Source organism: Cydia strobilella, chromosome 19 (genome assembly GCF_947568885.1).
Source record: "Cydia strobilella chromosome 19, ilCydStro3.1, whole genome shotgun sequence".
NCBI classification, from domain to species: domain Eukaryota; kingdom Metazoa; phylum Arthropoda; class Insecta; order Lepidoptera; family Tortricidae; genus Cydia; species Cydia strobilella.
The window spans coordinates 7441677-7463156 of record NC_086059.1 but is presented as its reverse complement, the minus strand read 5'-3'; the positions used below and the strand labels follow the sequence as shown (position 1 = coordinate 7463156).

The 21480-nt window shown below is 36.8% G+C and overlaps 3 protein-coding genes across 4 annotated transcripts in view; 1 reads left to right on the top strand and 2 right to left on the bottom strand.

Annotated features, from left to right (window-relative positions):
- The first annotated feature begins 695 nt into the window (after positions 1 to 695).
- Positions 696 to 3437, top strand: LOC134750282 (small ribosomal subunit protein uS15m). Its single transcript, XM_063685442.1, has 5 exons — positions 696 to 985; positions 1348 to 1481; positions 1702 to 1775; positions 2656 to 2777; positions 3071 to 3437. Exons 1-5 carry the CDS (start codon positions 798 to 800, stop codon positions 3378 to 3380), a joined length of 828 nt encoding a protein of 275 aa, XP_063541512.1. The 5' UTR covers positions 696 to 797; the 3' UTR covers positions 3381 to 3437.
- Position 3438: 1 nt separating this feature from the next.
- LOC134750281 (SH3 domain-containing protein Dlish) lies at positions 3439 to 7646 on the bottom strand. Its single transcript, XM_063685441.1, has 7 exons — positions 7448 to 7646; positions 6882 to 7075; positions 6227 to 6414; positions 5764 to 5930; positions 5233 to 5331; positions 4847 to 4992; positions 3439 to 4387 (listed from the first exon to the last, which is right to left on the bottom strand). The coding sequence occupies exons 1-7, from the start codon at positions 7494 to 7496 to the stop codon at positions 4223 to 4225; spliced, it is 1008 nt and encodes a 335-aa protein (XP_063541511.1). The 5' UTR covers positions 7497 to 7646; the 3' UTR covers positions 3439 to 4222.
- Positions 7647 to 9280: 1634 nt separating this feature from the next.
- LOC134750118 (synaptotagmin-4) overlaps positions 9281 to 21480 on the bottom strand; it is a 57993-nt gene continuing 45793 nt past the window's right edge. For both annotated transcript variants that reach the window (XM_063685225.1, XM_063685226.1), the window contains exons 6-10: positions 13240 to 13376; positions 11900 to 12105; positions 11148 to 11292; positions 10195 to 10428; positions 9281 to 9790 (exon numbers count right to left, since the gene is read on the bottom strand). In XM_063685225.1, coding sequence (XP_063541295.1) covers positions 9493 to 9790; positions 10195 to 10428; positions 11148 to 11292; positions 11900 to 12105; positions 13240 to 13376 — 1020 coding nt within the window. In that variant the 3' untranslated portion in view covers positions 9281 to 9492. The remainder of the gene's footprint in view (positions 9791 to 10194; positions 10429 to 11147; positions 11293 to 11899; positions 12106 to 13239; positions 13377 to 21480) is intronic.

The window sequence follows — 21480 nt, the reverse complement described above, 5'->3', positions numbered from 1 at the left end:
AAGAAGTTACTTACCTCCGTTGCCGGACACTGCTGTGAAGAACAGAGAAAGGTATATATTATTTCCCTGTCGCTCTATAGCAGAAAGTGTCCTGCGAAAGGATACATCTTAGTCGTAGTGGTCAAACCCTCAGCAAAGAGTCTCAGAAACAAGTGCGAGTCGGACTCTCGCACCAAGGGTTTCGTACTGTTACGCAAAAAACATCACGGTTGTTGTATGGGAGCCTCACATAAATATTTATTTTATTTATTTATTTATTTTAAACTATTGCACAAGAACAAGTACAAAAGGCGGATTTAATGCCTTGAGGCATTCTCTACCAGTCAACCACTGGGCCAAACAGAAATTAGTTAAGGTGGGTTGGTGGGTTTATTCTGTTTTTAGTACTCATTTGTTGTTATAGCGGCAACAGAAATACATCATCTGTGAAAATTTCAACTGTCTAGCTATCACGGTTCATGAGATACAGCCTGGTGACAGATGGACGAACAGCGTTTTTACCCTTTGGGTACGGAACCCTAAAAAACATAAAACAGGCAAGCAGTAATTTAGTTGTGTTTTTATTCGAAATAACGAGTTAAAAATAACGGTTAACGAGTTATTTTCGATACAACACTAGTATTTCTCGTCATTTGTTATCTATGGCCATGTGTAAGTGTCAATGTCAATACTAGCTTACATTACCATAGTACCATACTGTCAAAATCAAAATAATAGATCCTTATACTAAAATAATATAGTAGTCTTCAATAAGAGAAGCAATATTCCTTGGAATAAATAGTACAAATTTAACTAAAATGTTACGCCGCCTTACAACTACTATTATACAATCACGTGGTATTAAACATCAAGTGAAATTCAAATGGGTGAGACCCGAATATGTACCAGCTTACAAACCGGCCAAATCTGGCGACTTAGAAGGTCTTCCGCCGATTTCAGAGATGTCTTTAGGTCATGAGTATTCTCTAAGTGAAGAAGCTAAGGAGTAAGTAACCTACTTGAATCCATTATGTTATAACAAATATTAAGGCAACATAACCTATAAAGACATCTTAATTTTGATCCACCTCTGACGTTTCTACAAAAATCTCATTCTCCTGACCATCACTGATCGCAAATTCCCAGGATATGCCGCTTTATTAGCATCTCGTTCTTGGTGACTAACTCATGCCAAGTCCCATCTACAACCATAGCTACTGAACGGAATCTCCTGGGAATTTGCGAATAGGCATAGCCAGGGGAATGAGATTGCTGTAGAATGGAATTCAATGTATTATTTTTCTCTGGAGTTTGACTTGATATTTCTAGTCCTGATTAAAACAAATTAATGGAAATTTTATTTTTTAGTGTCCCAGAATCTGTGAACAAAATATTCTCAGCAGCGTTCTTAGGAAATAAGCAGCATAACGAATTGGTCAAGCAGGAACTGATGGACAGAGTCAGGAGGCATGCATACGATGATAATACTGCTGAGACAAAGAGTAAATATTTCTTATTTACTACAGGTTCATTTTGACTTGGTTGTCCGTATAAACTGTGTCAAAACTGCATGCATTTCTCCAGTTTCTTTTCAGTCCGTATTTAAGTGCTTTTCTGGTTGTATCCTAGGCACTAATCCTTCATCTGGTACTCTCAAAATTTTTAATTACAGAAGTCAATTTCAACAAACGCAAATCATAATGTGAATCATATTATTTTCAGTTGCAAAGCTTACTGCGCGAATTCGTTGTCTTCAGGTCACCATGGAGAAGTTTCCAAGAAATGTACTTGCAAAGGTTGGCACATGTCTATGTTAAGTTTTTTAGGGTTCCGTAGCCAAATGGCAAAAAACGGAACCCTTATAGATTCGTCATGTCTGTCTGTCTGTCTGTCCGTCCGTATGTCACAGCCACTTTCCTCTGAAACTATAAGAAACTTGGTAAGTAGATGTATTCTGTGAACCGCATTAAGATTTTCAAAAATAGAAAAAAAAATTTTTGGGGGTTCCCTATACTTGGAACTGAAACTCAAAAAATTTTTTTTCATCAAACCCATACGTGTGGTGTGTGGGGTATCTATAGGTCTTCAAAAATGATATTGAGGTTTCTGATATAATTTTTTTCTAAACTGAATAGTTTGCGCGACAGACACTTCCAAAGTGGTAAAATGTGTTGCTCCCCCCCCCCCTTGTAACTTCTAAAATAAGAGTGATAAAACTGAAAAAAATATATGATAATATTGAACGAGATCTAGTAAGTAGTTTTTTTTAATACGTCATAAATCGTAAACCGCAATTTACCTTTCACTCACGTTTCACATAAAAAATACATTGTTAAAATTATGTAATGTACGGAACCCTCGGTGCGCGAGTCCGAATCGCACTTGGGCAGTTTTTTTACCTTCCAAGTTAATATCTTTATTTTAAAATTACAAATGTCAAGAAACAAAATTCATATGATTAATAAATAACACCCTTATTTACAAATTGTACTTTCCGTATTAGTATCTTTATTTTACCCTTTTTAAAACAAATGTCAAAGTAACAAATTATTTAATTGCTATTTGAAGTTTGTAGGAAGTTAATGACTACTGGCAGTGGCAGAACATACATGTAGCTGGTTTATTAGTTAGATGCACAAAGGATCAGACTCTATAAGTAACACTTTTCTTTTTCAGAAAACTGTGCAAGAGCTGATAGATAGGAGGAAGAAACTGTTGAAGTATCTCCGCACTTATGACTACAAGAAGTTTGAGTGGCTCTTAGAGCAACTAAACATAGAATACAAGGCACATCCAGAGTAAGTTTAATTTAATTGTATTTACTTAACATTTAAATAAAATAAATTTATATTGAATTAAAATACTGCTCAGTGCCAGAAAAGTATTGTTTTTCAATTTATTTAGGATTCTTGACAGTATTTTACAAGTTATTTTTGATTTTAAGGTATTAGAAATTAGACAGACTAACAGTATAGTATCAGCTCAGTAATAAGGTCCCTTTTGTAAAAGTAAGATGATTATATGCAATCATATTATTATGATGATATGAGTACAAAATCCTATAGTAAGATATAACATTTTTTTTTAACAGGTCTCATCATAAGCTGTCTCGCAAAGAATCCTTGAGAAGACTGACAGAAATGCATTGTGATGACATTCGCAATGAAAAACTTTCAAACTACCGAAACTTGCTAGAGAGCCAACAGGGTCCCTTTCTCAAGGAGAAACTAGAAGCCCTAAAGTTTATTAGGAGCGAACAAATTGATTTGCAGCTTAATATCACTGTCTCAGAACAAGATATCAAGAAAGTGGAAGAACAGTTAAAAGAATGGACAATCAAGGATGAAATAAAACAACAGGCCAAGAAAAAGAAGAAAAATCTGATTGCCGACCTGGAATAATAAACAAAAATATTTAATGAGTAGGTAGTAATTATGTGGTAGGAAATGAAATAAAATATTATGTATGTATCTAATTATTTTATTTCAAAATGATATTACATAATCCCTTACAACTATGTTAAAAAAAGTTAAAACATAAAGCGTAATATGAGATTCAATCAATTTTGGACGGATATTTTTACACTAGCTAAAATTAATGTTTACGTCAAATTTGAAAATATGTTGGAAGACGAATTTACCTATATTTTACATGGGTCTAAATATGGCTATAGTATTGTAAAGGCTAAGTTGAAGGCACTGTTTACTTAAACAATTATTATAAAAGATATAACTATTACGGTTTTTAATGGCCAATAGGCGCTTTTATACTTTATGGTCGTCCACGGTAACGACACAATTTATCGTTGCGACTCTGCAGGGGACCAAAATGCATAGATTGTATACAGTTATACCATCATGGACAATGTCATCGACAATAATATAAAATCGTCTATCTCATGCATTTTCTGATGTGTCGTGACGTGACGATAAATCTTGTCGTAACCTACTGTGAACGACCACTATAAAGTAGGTATAACAAAGCCCAATATCGCTGTGGTCATCGCGAGTAGGATTTTATAAACAGAGTTTCCGCGAGAAACAACTCGTCGTGTAGTATGCCTCGCTCGAGGCATTCGCCTAAGGCGGCGGCCAAACAAGTACCGAGCCGTTTATTTCAAACATAAAAAAAATCATTTTTTTTTCGGCAATCGGCGAGTCCCGCCATATAATAATAATATCCAACAACGGAAGTTAATTCTGGCGACCATAAACAGTCTGTAGGCAGTAAGTGTAGGTGTCAGTCAGAGGGTGGTGGTGTGTGGCGCGCGCGCGTAGGCGGTGGGGATGAAGCCGGAGCGGCGCGACTTGGGCGCGTGCGCCCACAGCCAGCCCTCCACCGTCTGCTGCGTCAGGTCGGCGTACACCCACTCGCCGCGCTTCACCGACAGGTCGTCCGGCGCCTGCGCCTGCAAGTAACGTCTTCTTATTAGGGTCTCTGAGAATATGTCTGCAGTTGCGTCTAATTGCACCGACCCTTTTCATACATTTTGTGTGGGTCGCGGCAATTAGACAGCAGACATATTTCTTGAGAATGACCGATTAAAAGAACGTAGTAGGCGTGGTGCGCGGAGCCTAGTTGCGCCTATTTTCAAATTATCAAAGTCACAATTTATTCGATTTGGAATCGGACTCCTTAAGAGTTAGAAAGGTTCTATATAATAAAATCGTTAGTCTGTTAATTTTGTATTTTAGAAAGTCCCCTGGGATCAAAATTGAGTGTGTATGCTTTAAAACTAATCTCCTTTCGCTAACGCTCCAGCTGTAGTGTAATGGACGCTGTAACGCTCCAAAATAACGCATTAGAAATGCATATTTCTTTTGGAAAACCAACATACAATTATCGCTGTATAGAACAGTTCAGTTACCTTATAATCGTACAGCATGACTAGCTCCGTGCCGTGGTAGCGGCCGTCGTTGTGCGTGTTGTTGGTGACGGCGGACATCACGGTACTGTTGGGGTTGGCGGGGGGAGAATGTTGGGGTGGCGGCTGTGGGTTGTCTTGCTGATTCGCTGTAAATATTAAATTTAATTACCCTCAAAACTGGTAAAATTGATGTTATTAATCATAAAAGTTTCATGTTAATTGCGAATTTCTCAGGCGACTTTAATGGATCAATATAAAACATAGAATTTATACAACCATAGACAATTAATAGGTGATATTATTTTTAAGAAATTATCTCTTCTAGACTTTGAGTAGTAGATTCCTTTCCCTAAGGTTTATTACGAAATACTAGTAAATTTTCTTACCTTGTACCACAGCAGGATACACAAATCCTGAAGGAATAAAACCTTCCTGTCCATCACTTCGCACGATCCAGTACCAGTCTGGGTCTTCTCTGTTCAAAACTGGAAAATATAAACAAACAATAAAGTATGCATAAGAAACCTTGTAAATTTGTGAAAAAAACCACCATATTTAGTTAAGCAGCTAAGTGCATATGTGGAAAAGCAGCCTTATAGCTATAAAAATAGCTTAGCAGTATATTATTTAAATTATAAATTATCACAAGTCCGAAACTGGATAGGGTTGGCTCATATTACTCTATCCATAGCAGCCATATTCCAAAGGAGGTACACAACACAATAGTATGGTGTGTCATCATCAAATCAGTGGGAACATCCTGTAAGTCACAGGCTTGTCAGACCTGTCTCGGCACCATTATGTATATTTGGATTGGCCAATTGAACATGTTTATCATATTATAGGAATTGCTAATGTGTGATTTCGAAAAAGTACAAAACTTTAAGTTATCAAATTATTTTAAGTTATTTATTCACCTGTAACAAACTCCCCTCTTTCAACATCAACATCATTTTCGTCCCTGGCAGTGAAGGTGTACAACACCACATATCTGCCCGAGGGATCTTTGCTGAACGGACAGGCCTCACCCTCACTGCCCAGCTCTGAGTGCCCATCGTTTGTTGCACCGTCTGAGACTGATAATCTGTAAAAAAAAAAGAAATGATTAATACTAGACTAATAACTAGATATTTTGTAATTTTGCATACTGCTTATTCAGCTTGAACCACAACAAAAAAAAAACTGGTCTAAATGTAAATCACTACAACATACAGTAGCTTATGGTGGTCCAAGATCCTACTAAAATGTACCAATATTTCATATTATGCTATTCTTAGTCTGATTTTACAATGTCAGACGCAATCCAATTTAATGCTATAATAACTCAGGCTTGAAACCATACCGTACCTTGAAAGGGAACATATTGATTTAATAACTTACTGTGAAACATCTCTGTGTTGTATATCAGCAGGTGATCTACTCCTCGGTAATTTCTTCTTCAAGTCATGGTGCTCGCAGGGCGCACAGTATGAGTGAGGTATGAAGCCCTCTCTTCGTGACTCCGCCACTATCACATACACCCAATCATTTTCTCGATATAATACATTTACAATTTGACCGCGTTTTACCTGTAAAACATAATATGGTTACATCATGGAATTCTCACTATACTTAGTATTTCTATACATTGATTTAACATTCTTAAACACAAAACAAAATTGTTGCTTTCTCACAATAATAATACATGCCTTGGCCATGGATGTCCATGATAAAGTATAAAATGACCAATGTGTTGGTAATAACCCGTTGTCTGGCAAGCTCCCGCAGTCAGGAATGCTTATTTAAAATGTATTAAATTGAAAGAAAGTTAAAATTACAACAACTCTAAAATGATTTATGCCAGTGGCAGGCTCAGCACAGGAGCGCCATGCCACAACAGTATCTTGCCCGCGAGGTAAACTACCTGTCATTTTCTAACTGAATTAAAATTAGAAGATACTGTCACAACACTCCTGTGCTACTGAAGGCTTATACTAGAAATACTAACTTCACAGTAACTACTATGTTATGCAACTAGTATAAAAATAGGAATTACCTCTAACTCATCATCAACGCAGGGTGCGAAATCATGCAGCACCACCATTTTAGAATCTGGACTTAGACCATGTTCCTTCTCTATACCAACTCTCACTAAGGTCTCTATACTTGCTGATCCAGTGATCCGGCCCATACCAGGGCTGAGCCCTGAGCCTGGTCTGGATAAGTCCTTGTCTGAGTCTCCACTGCTTGCTATAAAATAATTAGCTGTACAGAAATTTCTATGCCAAGTGGTAACTAATAACAATAACTTCTTATGTTTCGTTAATATGTTAATTAATATGGCTTTCTGACCTGACGTAAGACACTGTCTTTATCAAATAAAATATACCTCTTGTTTATAACATGCATTACTGATAAGGATTAAGCTTGAAGCTTCACAGCTTCACGTTTTTACATTATTTTTAAACAGGAATGAATCAGTCACGGAACGAGACTAATTACTCTCTCGATATGGGTGGTATATGACGAACAAGGCGAAATTACTAGTTTTACATTTATATGTAGAAAGTTGGAGGTCATTGACATAAAGTTCCCACGATGAAAGCTCCATTAAGTACTCACATTTCTTTTTCTTCCCCCGTCTTATTCTCACTGGACATAAGAATGCCATATTGACTAAAGATAATTTTAATACATTACTAACTGAATTATAAGATACTTATTGCGATATTACGCTTTCTTTTGTGTAATAAATGATTTACAGTTTTACATTTACATGTCAAGAAAAGTTCACAAAACAACTTTGACGAGTTTGAGTTTCGTTTTTGCACTGAAAACCGGTTCTACGACGCGAAGCGTTAAAAATATTTTTCTAATCGTACTAAAGAAAAACAGTTACAATCATATTTAACTTTTTCTCTACAATATTTTTGATTAAGTTATTCATTAAGTTTGTAAAAGATGAACTGAAAGGAAATAAAAATACATAATACAACCATTCAACATTAGAAAACGAAACGCCGATATATTGACAGATTGTCAAAGAGGTTGCCATAAATGTTAAAAAAAAAAAAAAAATCAAAGAGGTCAAAATGGCAAGCGCGGCCATATTTGATTGGAGATTTTTGAGCATTTTATTTTTAACCGACTTCCAAGAGAGCTATCGCTTTACAGAGCTAATAAAATAATTAAAATCACCTTACACTGTCTTGTACTAACCGTACCATTTTAGTCGTATTTAAAGCTCCTAATGGGGCCTGTAGACGTGCCATATTTTCACAGCATAATGTGGCCGGCAACTATTGGTGTCTTTCTCTAACATGTGAGTATGAGAGGGACACCAATAGTTGCCGGCCACATATTGCAGTGAAAATGTGGCCCGTCTACAGGCCCCTTATGACCTATTTACTAGCAAAATACCCACTGGACTGAAGCCATAATTTTAAAAGAATGAATGAATGAATGACTTCGACTGACTTGACTAAATATACTACAACTACAAAAAGCTTTATATGAAAAGTGTTCCTTCGACAAGGGGATGTTAAAAAAATACACCATGTGCATTTGAAATGCTTATATTTCACAATTCATGATTATTAATTGGGTAAGTAGGTACTGTATACAATACTAAAGGCAGTCCTCCATTTATATAAAACAACAATATTATAACATGCGTACACCCTCTCATTTAAAATGTTTCTTTGGCACATTTAAAATACTTACAAAAATACGAACCATTTATTTCAACAAAGATACCAACGTTCAAACAATAAAATTGCCTACTAGTCCTACTACCTACCTACATATATTGATATTTATATTGGCCTAACTAAAGGCCGTAACACATCATCGCACCGCACCAAGGTCATTGTGCGACGCACCCATAAGTAAGAGCGAGAAAGCGATATCTCTTTCTCGCTATTATTTATGGATGCGTCGCACAATGACCTTGGTGCGGTGCGGCGGTGTGCTACGCCTTAAAATTACATAGAACGATGTCTACCTAAACATAAAAAAATAATTTTAGCCTCGGTTGATGAAATAGGTAGGTACTTACTTGCTATAGTTGCTACCTTATGTTTACCTGAAACTAAATTCTTTTCTATGAACTAATTTTTGTTTACTTATGTACATGCATCACCGTATTCCAATGCATTTTCTTTTCATGAATGTTTAACATAGGTAAATAACTACCGTCGTATGGGACTACGAAAACCGCGGGGTTATTTCATTCTTTCAACTCACGATGGCACAAAATGTCTTTTAAAGTTTACCTATAATTTCCATTCCATATTAAGCCCCCTCCACACTCGTGCCCGGATCGCGGCGCGAAGCCGCGAACGCGAGTGTGTAGTCAATTTCGCGGATTAGCGACCTCGACTCCACACTCGCGTTTGCGGCTTCGCACCGCGATTCGCGCACGAGTGTGGAGGAGGCTTTGTGTTGGGTACGTTGGGTGTTGGGTGTTATAAAGCGCCAGGACCTATTCATATTCGGACTGGGAATTTTTTGAGCGTTTATTCGACCTCTAATAGTCACACAAAGCAAGTTGAATAGGTATATACTTAACAAAGTGCCTTTTGAGCACGACCGCGGTAATTTATTGTACATAATATATATCATAGGTATTAGGTATACGTTGTAAGCATAAGTACAATTGTAAAAGTCTATAGATGTTGCGTATCAGTCAAGGAATGCCACTGCTCATGTCTATGATCCGGAAATTTAATGCAGTCCATCCAATGCTTTAGTCTTCTTCCTTTACTACTGGCACCCAACACCAGGCTCCCAAGAAAATCGTTGGGTTTCCCGTAGTCCTTGTCCCAAACCGTCAGGGTTAGATTTTGTCGAGACAACTCCGTGGGTCGGGTTTCGAAGAGGATTTCTTCGTTCCAAACTGGATTTAAGTTACGCCACTTGATGGAGGTTTTGTGCTTCTTGTGATATGGATCGGGATCTAGGTGTCTGAAATAGAAAGGCAATTTATTGCTACATTATTCCAAAAATGCTGACATTATTCTCAGGAATTCTTGTTGTTCTCCCAAACTCTTAGAGTTATTTGGAGCCTCTTACCCGTAAGTAAAGCGGTTATCATTATCATATTTACTTATGAGGTTCAGTATTATCACACGTAAGAGGAACAGACACTTAGACTCAACTTTTTATAACTTAACAAAAGCGTCAGTATCCGTTGCTGTCCTGCACCGGAAAATCACCAGCGCTCGCTTCTTAGTACCGTAGGAGAGAGAGCCAATAGGAGCCGGAGGCCTGAGGGCTTAAAGCTGACCTGAGAGCGCTTTACGTAGTAGTCCTCGTGCACATTCTTCTAGATGTTGAAGGGTTCATTAAAGGTTTTCGGAAACACTTACAACTTTACAAAAGGGTCCGAGTATCCGTTGCTGTCCTGAGCCGGCAGATCAGCAGCCCTGCACACAGTCACGACCAGCGCCCTTTTCTTGGTACTATAGCAGAGAGCCAATAGAAGCCTGGGGCCTGTTGGTTCACAGCTAGTCGATCCAGAGAGAGCTAGGCGTAGCTGCGTGGGTGCCTTGGCGCATTCTCGGAGAGATACCGTTGCTGAGCCCATCTCGTCGCAACCGAATCTGAAAGGGGATTTTTAACTATTTGAATGACACATAAATTAATGAGTAACGAACCCAGAACCCACGACCTACCCTTGGCGATATTATTAGTAATCTTTTTGGTCATAAGGTTAACCACTTACAATAGTGTCTTTTTGATAAGATTCCACATTATAATGTCCCTTTCTCTGAAAACGACCTGTGATCGACCATAAATGGCACGCAGAACGCCGCAAAAGCCACAAACTTATACTGAACAAAGTTTATTCTAAGCCGGTAATTAATTGTTAATTTAGTGAGTCTTCATGTAGAGATGATTTTTGAAACTTTATGCCAACAAAAACACTACCAAAGTTTGTCCTTGAACTGTACCTAAACCACACACTAAACATATCGACAATTATATTTCGGATAAAGAATATATTCGTAATAAGAAGAAGCAAAGGGCAAAATTGTATCGAGGATTTTTAAATTTTGTCGGCTTTTCTTACTGACAAAACGGGCTTGCTAGACTAGGTACATAAAACACATTTATACAGAGCATATCTTATTTATCCAAAATTTAATCCTCCTTATTTAACCTCTACCTAGACGTGAATTCTCTGCTTAATAGAGGCTTGCTGGTTGTAAGTTTTATCGGGAATATTTTGTAAATTCCTCTTCAGTTACCTACTTTTGGTAAATTTAGATGGAAAATAGTATTGAAGTACCCAAATTGCATTTATATGAGGTAGTCCTACCTGTCGTCGTCGAACAAAAATATCTCCAAAGTCTTGGTGGCGAGGTCCGACTCCGTGATGCCGAAGAAGTGAAGGGTCTCGTTGAACTCAGGGTTCTTTGTTTTGTGCACTGTCTTCGTTCGTAGTCGATTGGAATATGTGCCCTCTGTCAAATTGGAAAATTACAATGTTAATGGGTTTCATGCTTAATCATTCAGTTAAGACCTAGCTACGATTTTAAGTTTTTTATTTATTTATTTATATTTTAAAAATAAACCTTTACTTAGGTATAGCCTTAGCTTAGCTACAAGATGAAATCTTCTAAGCAAAAACTCCTACGCGATCGTGTCTTTTAGAAACCAATTTCACTAAGCCGATTTAAAGTGATTGTGTAATAGGACACTAATTTTCTTTTACTTTCAGACCGTTTTGGGGGTTTATTAAGTAGTTAGGTATCTCTGGTTATTTAGAATTACAAAAACCATCGCGACATTTTGATTAAATATTTTATAACGGCATAGACATAGAGGTATAATATTAGCCGAGCTAATATCAGGTTATCTTTTTTCGCCCTGCCAGTCCAAGCTGAAAAGTTCATCACATTAAAACTCAACAATACAATTTTATTTGTTACAACAAGGAGCCACAGCTTTATCCTAATTAGGAATTATTTTGTAGCACTTATATTGTATATTTGTCATTCTGTTATGTTGTAGTTCAATATAGTATCACAAATAAAAAAAACTGTTTTAAAATATAAAATCTAAACGTACCAATGGGCAGAACTTCAAGTCTGCAGAAAGGGTCAGACAGGCCAGTCATGTCCATGCCGATCAGACCCCTAGCTCTCAGCACTGTAACGGCTAAGGACGACGTGGCATTTTCGTAGGCTAACTTGATCTCCAAAGTGCCGAACCCTGCGTCCGGTATCGATGTTGGTCGTTCCGGCTTTGGTATCTCTTTTCGTACGCTGCGGAGGCTGCAAGGACAAAAACGTCACTTAAATTATAGCTTTAAGAATCACACCAGCCCGCCGCCAAAAAGCCGTTTCCATACAAATCAAAGTCACGCTCTCATTTTAAAACGTAATGCTTAAATGACATGAAACTTGGTATGAATATTAACGTAACATATCTATGTTTTGTACTATTTTTCGTTGCAAAAAAATATACAACAAAGAAAATAGAGCTAGAAAAAGTTTTGCATGTAAAACTTCTACTCGAAATAGTTTCTTTGTATTACAATTTCTAGCAACAGATCTATAATACGAAATTATATTACTAGTACGAAACAGATAGTATGTTATGTCACTTGAATGTTCATTTCAAATTTCATGCTGTTAATCATGTACCATGTTATTTCAGAATTTTTATTTATTTATTTATTTATTTAATTCTTTAACAATATACATTGTGTCGAATATTAATTCATGCATATAAAATGATTACATACATTAAACACTTGAAATCATCACATTAAAAATAGTAATTCACAGTAAAAAACAACAAAAAAAATATTCTAATACTAAATTAATGACTTCTACGAATACAATAATAATAATAATGTCAACAATTGATATTATAGGTATGTCATTCACAATGCATAAAATATAATAAAATAGTCAATAAAAACAACATAATTATTAATCTTAATAAAAAAGGTTACTATTGCGATACAAATTAAAATATGTCATTTACAAAAATGTTCTTTTAAAACGAGAGCATAACTTCGATTGATTGTACGGCGGCAGCTAGGTTCGTGTGACTCTTAAGTAAACATGCTGGGGAAACTCGGGATGGATGGGATTTCGGAACATAACTTTAAATTTAAAATTTCGTTGTTTTCGAAGATACCCTTATATCCCTATTGCATCTTATAAATAGTCATGTCCAATTGTCCAACATAATGATCATTGATTGCGATCCTTGAATTGTTATTCTGATAGACGATATTCTCTAGGTGCAGAATTTTGGAATATAAAAGACAAAAGTATTGTCTCAAGTAAAATTGTGTCTCAGATTTTTCATGACTAGCAATTTTTATAGCCCATTATAATTTCGATTATTGCGAAGTTGCGTTGCGTTGCCACAATTGCGAAGCCTACAAATTCTACCTGTAGGCGCTTCCTTTGCTCCCTGTTCTTTTAAGGGAGGCGAGAGGCCGTTGGTTTACACTGTCCGTGCGGTGTAGGCTAAGACCGCTCACGCCGTGACTCAGGATATCAGTTTCGTTCCAGTCGTGATACGGATCCTAGAACAAAAAATGGTTTTAAGACCTAAAAAATCCTACGCATAGCTCCGGGGCCCGGTTCTGATTTTTATTTCTTATTCTGAAACTATTATGGATACTAGCGACCCGCCTCGGCTTCGCACGGGTAACAAACCTTAACAAATTATACACTAAAACCTTTCTCAAGTACTTATTTCAGTCATCCTTTGTACTGGGAATATAGTAGGGTTGGAGTCCCTCGAGCTAAGGCGTAAGCAAACGCTTGCCTTACACTACTGTCTAGTTCTAAGAAATCATATTGACAACCCATCCGTTTTGGAGCGTATGCGTATTATATTTTTACCCCGGACTACTACATAGCTGCAGTAGGGCGTTGCGCACTTAGAGCCAGAAACCTTTTCGCATAACCAAATTTTCGCACCTATCACGGTTCAAACTTCAAACGCACCCGCGTACCGAGCAATAGAACTACTAAATAACTTCATAGCTACACTCTAAGAACAAATTAAATTATTTTCTATGAAAATATTTTAATTTGTAATTTCAGTTCATAGCTACAGTCCAAAACGCAGACATATTCGCAGACAAGTGGCCGTCCTTACAACGTAGAATCAGGATATTTTTTTAAAACTCTACCTATGTAATTTAGTAATATGTATGTTAAATTTAAGTTCCTAGAGATAGTTCGAAAAGTGTATAAATATTTATGATACTGACTATGTATTAATAATAATATGTGTCTTGGCATAAGCAGCTGTAAACTTATACTTGTGTTTGTTTCAATAAAGAATATCCCACTGATCAGGCGGGCCGAACGCTTTACCACGACGTGACACAGATTGAGGATAATAGCCGATCCCTTGCCCAAATCAGCTAATTAATTGGGAGCCAATAAGAGAAAAAACCGGCCAAGTGCAAGTCGGACTCGCGCACGAAGGGTTCCGTACCATTATGGAAAAAAACAGCAAAAAAATCACGCTTGTTGTATGGGAGCCCCATTTAAATATTTATATTATTATGTTTTTAGTATTTGTTGTTATAGCGGCAACAGAAATACATCATCTGTGAAAATTTCAACTGTCTAGCTATCACGGTTCATGAGATACAGCCTGGTGACAGACAGACAGACAGACGGACAGCGGAGTCTTAGTAATAGGGTTCCGTTTTTACCCTTTGGGTACGGAACTCTAAAAAGCAATATAAGTACTTCAGTTCCGTATCGCATTTTTGGACAGACGTATGCCCAGAATTCAAAAGAGAGGATCAAGTTTGAGAAATGAGCAAACCTCCGGCAAACTTTTAATTTCCCAAACTCCGTGGTCTATTCCAAGTATTCCAAGTTCCAACCAACGTCCTCATTTTCGCCGTTGTTTACAGAAAAAGTAAGAAAGTTTTCTCGAAATTAATTTGCAATTTGTAAAGGAATCGTGGAATCGTGTTTAATGCAAGCAAAATAGCAAAAAACTCATTCCATCTTCAAGCTTTTATTCAATTTACTCTTATCTCTGATCTGTTGATGGAGAGAGAGGATCCTTGGCCATAGGATTTTTGTAATAAAACAACGCAACCTCATTAAGTTCCGCTTCGGTAAAATCTTCTTACAATCGATGATAAACGCTTGAAAAAACTGTTAAGCAAGCACGATAGACTAAGAAATAAATAAACAAAATTGATGTGTTAGCAACCTAGAACGCAATTTAGTGACCTGCAGGTCTCCTCGCCGATTTTGTTTAAGAAAAACCAATATAGTAAAAACATGCTGAGAATAAAGGTACCTACAGGCGTGTTTTTATGAAGAATCCAATTAGAAAAAAACAAATCATGATCTTGTTTTTATAGTCGTTTAAATTTTCCACGGCAACAACAAATATATATACTTACCTGGAATTGTATTAAAGCTTTTGTAAAAACGTTTTTCCTTCAGTCACCACCCGAATTTTCTTTTTCCTTGATTGAGTTGACTCCGCTAATGAAATAATTGCCATTAAGATCAATACTTAGATGGGTTTGTCCTCAATTAAGGGGAGATAATAAAAATATTTTTATTCGCTGTTGCCAAGGCTGTTCCCATAGCGTTCCTAAACATCATCACTGTGAAACCATTATTAGCATGACCTCGAGATTAGTAACAACTATAATTATTCCCGTATATATTTTTCAAGTTTCCAATTTTTTGTTATAAATTGCTCATTTTGTATCTATTTTAATTGTAACGTGGCACGTCCCACAATAAAAAAGGAATACTATATTCGATACAAGTGTGAAAAGTAGGAAATTCGCAAAGAGTGGCGAAAAATTGAAACACGACCGAAGGGAGTGTTTTGAATCGACACGACTCACGAGTTGCGAATTACCTTTTCATATGTGTATTGTACAACGTTTAACAGTACATATGGCCCTTTAAATTTTCGACATATGCAGGTATAGTGCTAGTTACCGCACTAGGGCGGTAAAGTTCAAGAACAATTTAGATCGGAAATTTTATTTAAACTGGTTCCAGGAAATCGTTTGTTACCCGATGGGAATATGTAGCAGAAATGTTGCCCCGTCGAGTTCGCCCCATTTCCTCCTCATCCACATGACGCACAAAGGGTCAAAGATTAAATTATTGGTAGAGACGGAACGTTAAATATACTCGTAAATAACAAATATATATTTGTATTAATATTTTGGTTAAGAGTTTTGAATGATTCACAGTTAGTTTCACTAGACTTATATTGACCGGGACCGTGATTACCTTTTGTATTGTTTTTGAGCTCCCGATATTTCGACGCAGTTCATGCATCTTGTTCACGGGTGACGGGTGTCACGTAATCACGGTCTATATCCCGGTCAATATAAGTCTAATATTTTGGTTATCGGAAAATCCTAGCTTAATTATAGCTTAATATACTTATGGGAAAATTTGAACCCCCAAGTCTTAATGCACACACACAACATTAATTTAAATATACCTAAATAGACTACGAGTACAATGCTAAATAAAACATCTTATTCCAAAAGACCTCCGTGAGCAGTACCGGGTGCAAAGGTGCCCATCACACTTGCCGCGTTACCACGCTGGATAGCGATGGCCAGCCTTATTGTAACAGGTACGAACCCGCGCGAGCATCAGAAATCTTCTCCCTAATCCTACGTCCCACCTCCCTTATAATCGCTATGGCGAGACCCCCAACACTCCGTTGTCTCGAAGGCGAGGGGTACCTACAAATAAATTATTCGCCTCAAGGAAATTAAATTCAGTCAATTAGTATTTTTTTCTTGATTGGTCTCACACTAAAAGTTATAGAGCCTTTTACTTGTCAATATCGATGTAGCAAACTACTTAGAGGCCGGTGTCGATTTTAGTCGCAAAAATGTAAAATTGATAGATTTAGTCGGTGAAATTGTACACCTAATTGTTACCTAATTTAAATAACAAGTACTGGTTTCTATTAGCACGTCTTCTTATCTTACCTTTTATCAGATCAATTTTTTGAAAACAGACTCACTAAATTAGTAATGTTGGCTTTTCTGATGGACGTTTAGGTAAACGCGCGTAAAGCACTGATTTTGTCGCTCTTATTTGTAAATTTCGTAAAGTTTGGACGGCTAAACCTGGTAATTTTGTATTACACATATCCTGTACTTGACGTTTATCAGACTACATTTTTATTATCATGACTTTGAAGTACTAGTAAATGAAAGTTAGACGAAATCAATTTTCTCCAGAAATTACTTCAAAACAAGCACAGACAATATATTGTCTTTGAAACAAGTGACAATTTCTCTGAAAATCGACTTAATTTCAACATCATTTTAGTACTTAAACAATCTACAACATTTGCTGAAACTATTCTTATGCATCAATTTGTATAATTTACCACCATAAATTTTTGATGAATTTTTAAAAACTACCCCTTCTTTTCATATATTACCGGTGATGCACGCTCACGACCTCATTATTAAAAGGCAAGATGAGAAGACGTGCTAATAGAAACCAATACTTGTTATTTAGATATTACGTAACAAAACGTGCATAATTTCAACGACTAAATCTATCAATTTTAAATTTTTGCTTCAAAATCGACTACGGCCTCTTAAAGCATCAGAAGGGTATTTCTTCACTGAAAATTAAATCTAGTGACAAGTGTAATAAACCCTCACAATTGTATCGGACAGCTCTGAAAGGGGTAAGTATTTACGTTAATAAAAGTTATATGTACTGATGTCTAGAATTATTAGAAGAAACTGACAGCAGTTTGAACAAATAATATTTTCTGATTCAGACGTATAAATTATGTGATTAAAGAACTTACATGTTCTACATATGTCAAAATATGATTAGAAAGGCCATGCCATGTAACCAAGAGTATCTAACTTTACATCATAAAAAGTATAAGATTTCTACGAAAATATGACTAGAAGTTTCTCATGATACACGCCCACTAATTCTAAAAACCACTTTAGATAACTATAGGTACTATGTTATATACGATTACCTACAAACAGGTAAGCGTATTACGTGCGAATAGTACGAGGTCGGTTATTGTTATTGCCGACGTAAAGCTTCTTAGAGTTAATACTTTACGACAACTATAAACTGTATTGTGCTAATGTGGTGCTATTAGTATTGCAAGGCTATTCGTTTTAAATCTGGTATTATATAGCCAACCACCACCACCACCCACCACCACCACCCACCACCACCACCACCCACCACCACCATCCACTAAGGTACCTTATTTGTTTTGATTATGATTTTTCGGCCTATTTACCTAGGTATATATTTATAATATGAGCGCCTAAGGTGTGCACAGATATATAAACACACACAAGAAACTTAAAGCGTTGAGTACTTCTGCCACTTTACCCAATTTTCCGAGACAGGAAAAACAAATAAGTTAAATCAGTTCGTACGTAGTACAGTCGCCATCAGATATATATCGGAGCGGCCGAGATGTTCACAATATCTGAACACGCACTCTAACGCCTTGACAATAGAGGCGTGTTCAGATATTTGTGAGCGCCTTGACCGCTCCGATATATCTGATGGCGACTGTACGTAGCACCACATTTCCTTTAAACACGTGTGCCATTTCTTCCTACTTAATCTTTGCCGTGACGTCGAGACGAGTTGTTGTGTTATTATAATGACAGCCGTCTGGGAATCACTCGCGCAACATTGAATTCAGGAAATAAATGCGATATTTTTTGTTATGATGTCCACGTACTATTTCCATTTCCACGTTTAGAAAATGTATTTGACGTTATTTTTTGTGAAACAATAGTTATTGTTATTTGTTTTACAAGGGGACAAAGTTTTTGTTTAATTAATATTGATGCCCGGGCAAGCGAAAGATTCCAAAATTGAACCACGAGCGTAGTGAAAAGTGGAATCTTATCTTATGCGTTACGAGGGTTTTAAAGCACGAGAGTAAAACAAATTTTGCCCCCAAGTGAAATACAAAATGATTCACCACACCAACCCGAACAAAATATTAACTGTAAACTATCAAACAGAATCAAATCCAAATGAAGGATATATTTATCATTCAAAATCATGAACGAATGATGTATTAGAGTGCCTATTAATTTGCAAACGCCGATGAGTCTTATCCTTGACATAAATAAGTAGGTAGGGTGCCTATTGTTCAAGGTTTAACATGATTTTCTGTGGATCTGTGGTCTAACCTATACTTATACCATGCATATACCTAATGTTTAACTTATTCCTAACAATATACGGTGTGGTTTATTTGAGGCAGCTTAACAGTTTTCCCCTTACGCTGCGTCTTACGTAAGCGAACAACTCGCGAACGCGAAGCGGCGCGGCGCGGAGCGGCGGGCCCACGGCGTTCGCGTTCGCAACGAGATCGCCCACGACGTAGGGCACTTCTATATATCAAAGGATTGATTCACCCCGCGCCGCATCGCTTCGCTTCGCGTTTAGTTCGCCTACGTAGTACGCTGCGTTAGCAACCAAACATGAAGATTATATCACCTGAAGCATGAAATACGAAGCCGTGAGGCCAATGGCTTACGCTGATTGGTGCAAGCGAAATGCACAGGAAGTCGTGTTAGTCGTGTCATCAGCGCTTATAGGTGCGCGCGAGATGCATTGTGAGTCGTATCAAGGTGGTATCAGAACAAGATCAAAACCATAACAGATTGGTAAATTAGAATCGGCCTTCGTTTCCCCTACCGTATCTTTTACAAGCAGAGGCAAATGCCAGAGCTATTTTAAGGACACAACGTCGCAACTCGTGCGTATAACTTATGATGTCTGTTGTTTACTATTAATAAGGGCCACTTGCACCATCCCACCAACCCGGGGTTAAACCGTTAACCCTGTGTCAAATTGTACTGGTAACCGTGGTAACTCCAGGTTTAGCAGGTTAACCCTGGTTTAGTGGAATGGTGCAAGTGAATTACATAGAACCGAGGGAATCTGCAGAATTCAATAACATAACAAAACACGGCATCAGCAGAAAACTGGTGTGTCGCCATAATAATAGGTACCTACCTATTTTGTTTGTAAGATTAGTATTGTTGTAAGTATTTCAGTCTGTAAGGTCTATTGGGTTTTAGTTGCCAAAAAATAAAGATAACTATTTGAAACTAATTAAATTTTAGCACACTTTAACTACAAAAGTCGGCATTTCATGTACAGGCTTTCATGGTAACAAGTGACAATAATTTCTTACAATCAGCATTATTAATTTACGTAAAAAAACTCATTTTTTTATACATTAGACTGGGTTACACGTTAGACTAAAAGCTGTGTTTGGGGTTTTTAAAATGCAGTTTTAATATTCTCTAAAATCAGTTTCGTGATTCCTAAGAATAAATTCCTTATCACTTATCTCTTGTCTCTCGATTCGCTTTATCAAACTCTAATACTTACAGAAGATTTAGCGCTAAAACTTTTGTAAACGTTTATCAGATCCAAACAAATCCTTCGTTAAAAATAGAAGTATCTAAGTACCTAGGTACGTAAAAACCCCCATTATGCATTTGTAACGCTTCTATCTAAGCCTTGAGCCTTAACGTCTAAATTTAGCTTTATCTGTGCTATTCGGAATCATCAGCCCTTGACTTTATTTAGGCGTAGTTTTAAGGAAATGTTTTAGTTGTTTTCGGAATAGTATGTACCTATTACTTACCTATAAATAGTCACGTTATCAAAACATGTCGCGTTTTCTATTTTACACTTATGTTAGTACATTTATACGATCTTTAGCCAAAATAAATTGTATTTATGGATTTATTTTTATGTGACATTAACATCACATGTATCGTTAGGTACGAACATCGCCTAAGTATATCAAATCGCGGCTGCGGCTATAACAACAAATACTAAAAACAGAATAAAATAAATATTTAAGCGGGGCTCCCATACAACGAACGTGTTTTTTTGCCATTTTTTTGCGTAATGGTACGGAACCCTTCGTGCGCGCGTCCGACTCGGACTTGGCCGGTTTTTTTGATTTTTGAATACCCTAACTTAACTGTAAAAACTTGAAACTAGTGTTGCGTTGTGAGTTAACTCTCAGCAGAGTCATAAAGACTCGTCGTGGAAATAAGTTTCCTCTAGCGTCCCACGGCGTACTAACTATTATATAATCTGTGCCCACGGTCCTAATACTAGTACTAATTACCTACAATGATATTTAAATCATTAGCAAATGGGTCAAAGTTCTTTTCGTTTTATTTGGTTCGACTATCAAACAAATAAATTTGACCATTGATTCCAAATTGATAGTTTGTCTTGTATGGTGGGCCGGGCCGCTAGAGTATATTATTAAAATAAAAAAAATATTACAGAAGGCTTAGTTTTGAAGTATTTATGAATGTCTCAGACTCGACGAAGCTCTCACAACACTGTCTATTGAAACATCATGAGTAATAACTGAGAGATCTAGCTTTGCTCGAAAAACATAAAAAAACTAGCTAGCTAGATAGATTTTTCGCCTCCGAAAACCCCCATATAGCAAATTTCATCTAAATCGTTAGAGCCGTTACCGAGATCCCCGAAATATATATATATATATATATATATATATATATTATAATTGCTCGTTTAAAGGTATAAGATAAGATAAGATCATTATCATCATCATTATCTTATACTTAAACGAGCAAT

What these genes read in the sequence shown, in the direction of transcription:
- LOC134750282 (XM_063685442.1), top strand. Translation starts at nt 798, where the DNA reads ATGTTACGCCGCCTTACAACTACTATTATACAATCACGTGGTATTAAA. An exon ending in CTAAGTGAAGAAGCTAAGGA is followed by an intron (nt 986 to 1,347) that starts GTAAGTAACCTA and finishes TTTATTTTTTAG; the next exon opens with TGTCCCAGAATCTGTGAACA. An exon ending in TAATACTGCTGAGACAAAGA is followed by an intron (nt 1,482 to 1,701) that starts GTAAATATTTCT and finishes TATTATTTTCAG; the next exon opens with TTGCAAAGCTTACTGCGCGA.
- LOC134750281 (XM_063685441.1), bottom strand. Translation starts at nt 7,496, where the DNA reads ATGGCATTCTTATGTCCAGTGAGAATAAGACGGGGGAAGAAAAAGAAA. An exon ending in GCGTTGATGATGAGTTAGAG is followed by an intron (nt 6,415 to 6,881) that starts GTAATTCCTATT and finishes TATGTTTTACAG; the next exon opens with GTAAAACGCGGTCAAATTGT. An exon ending in AAGAGGGGAGTTTGTTACAG is followed by an intron (nt 5,332 to 5,763) that starts GTGAATAAATAA and finishes TATATTTTCCAG; the next exon opens with TTTTGAACAGAGAAGACCCA.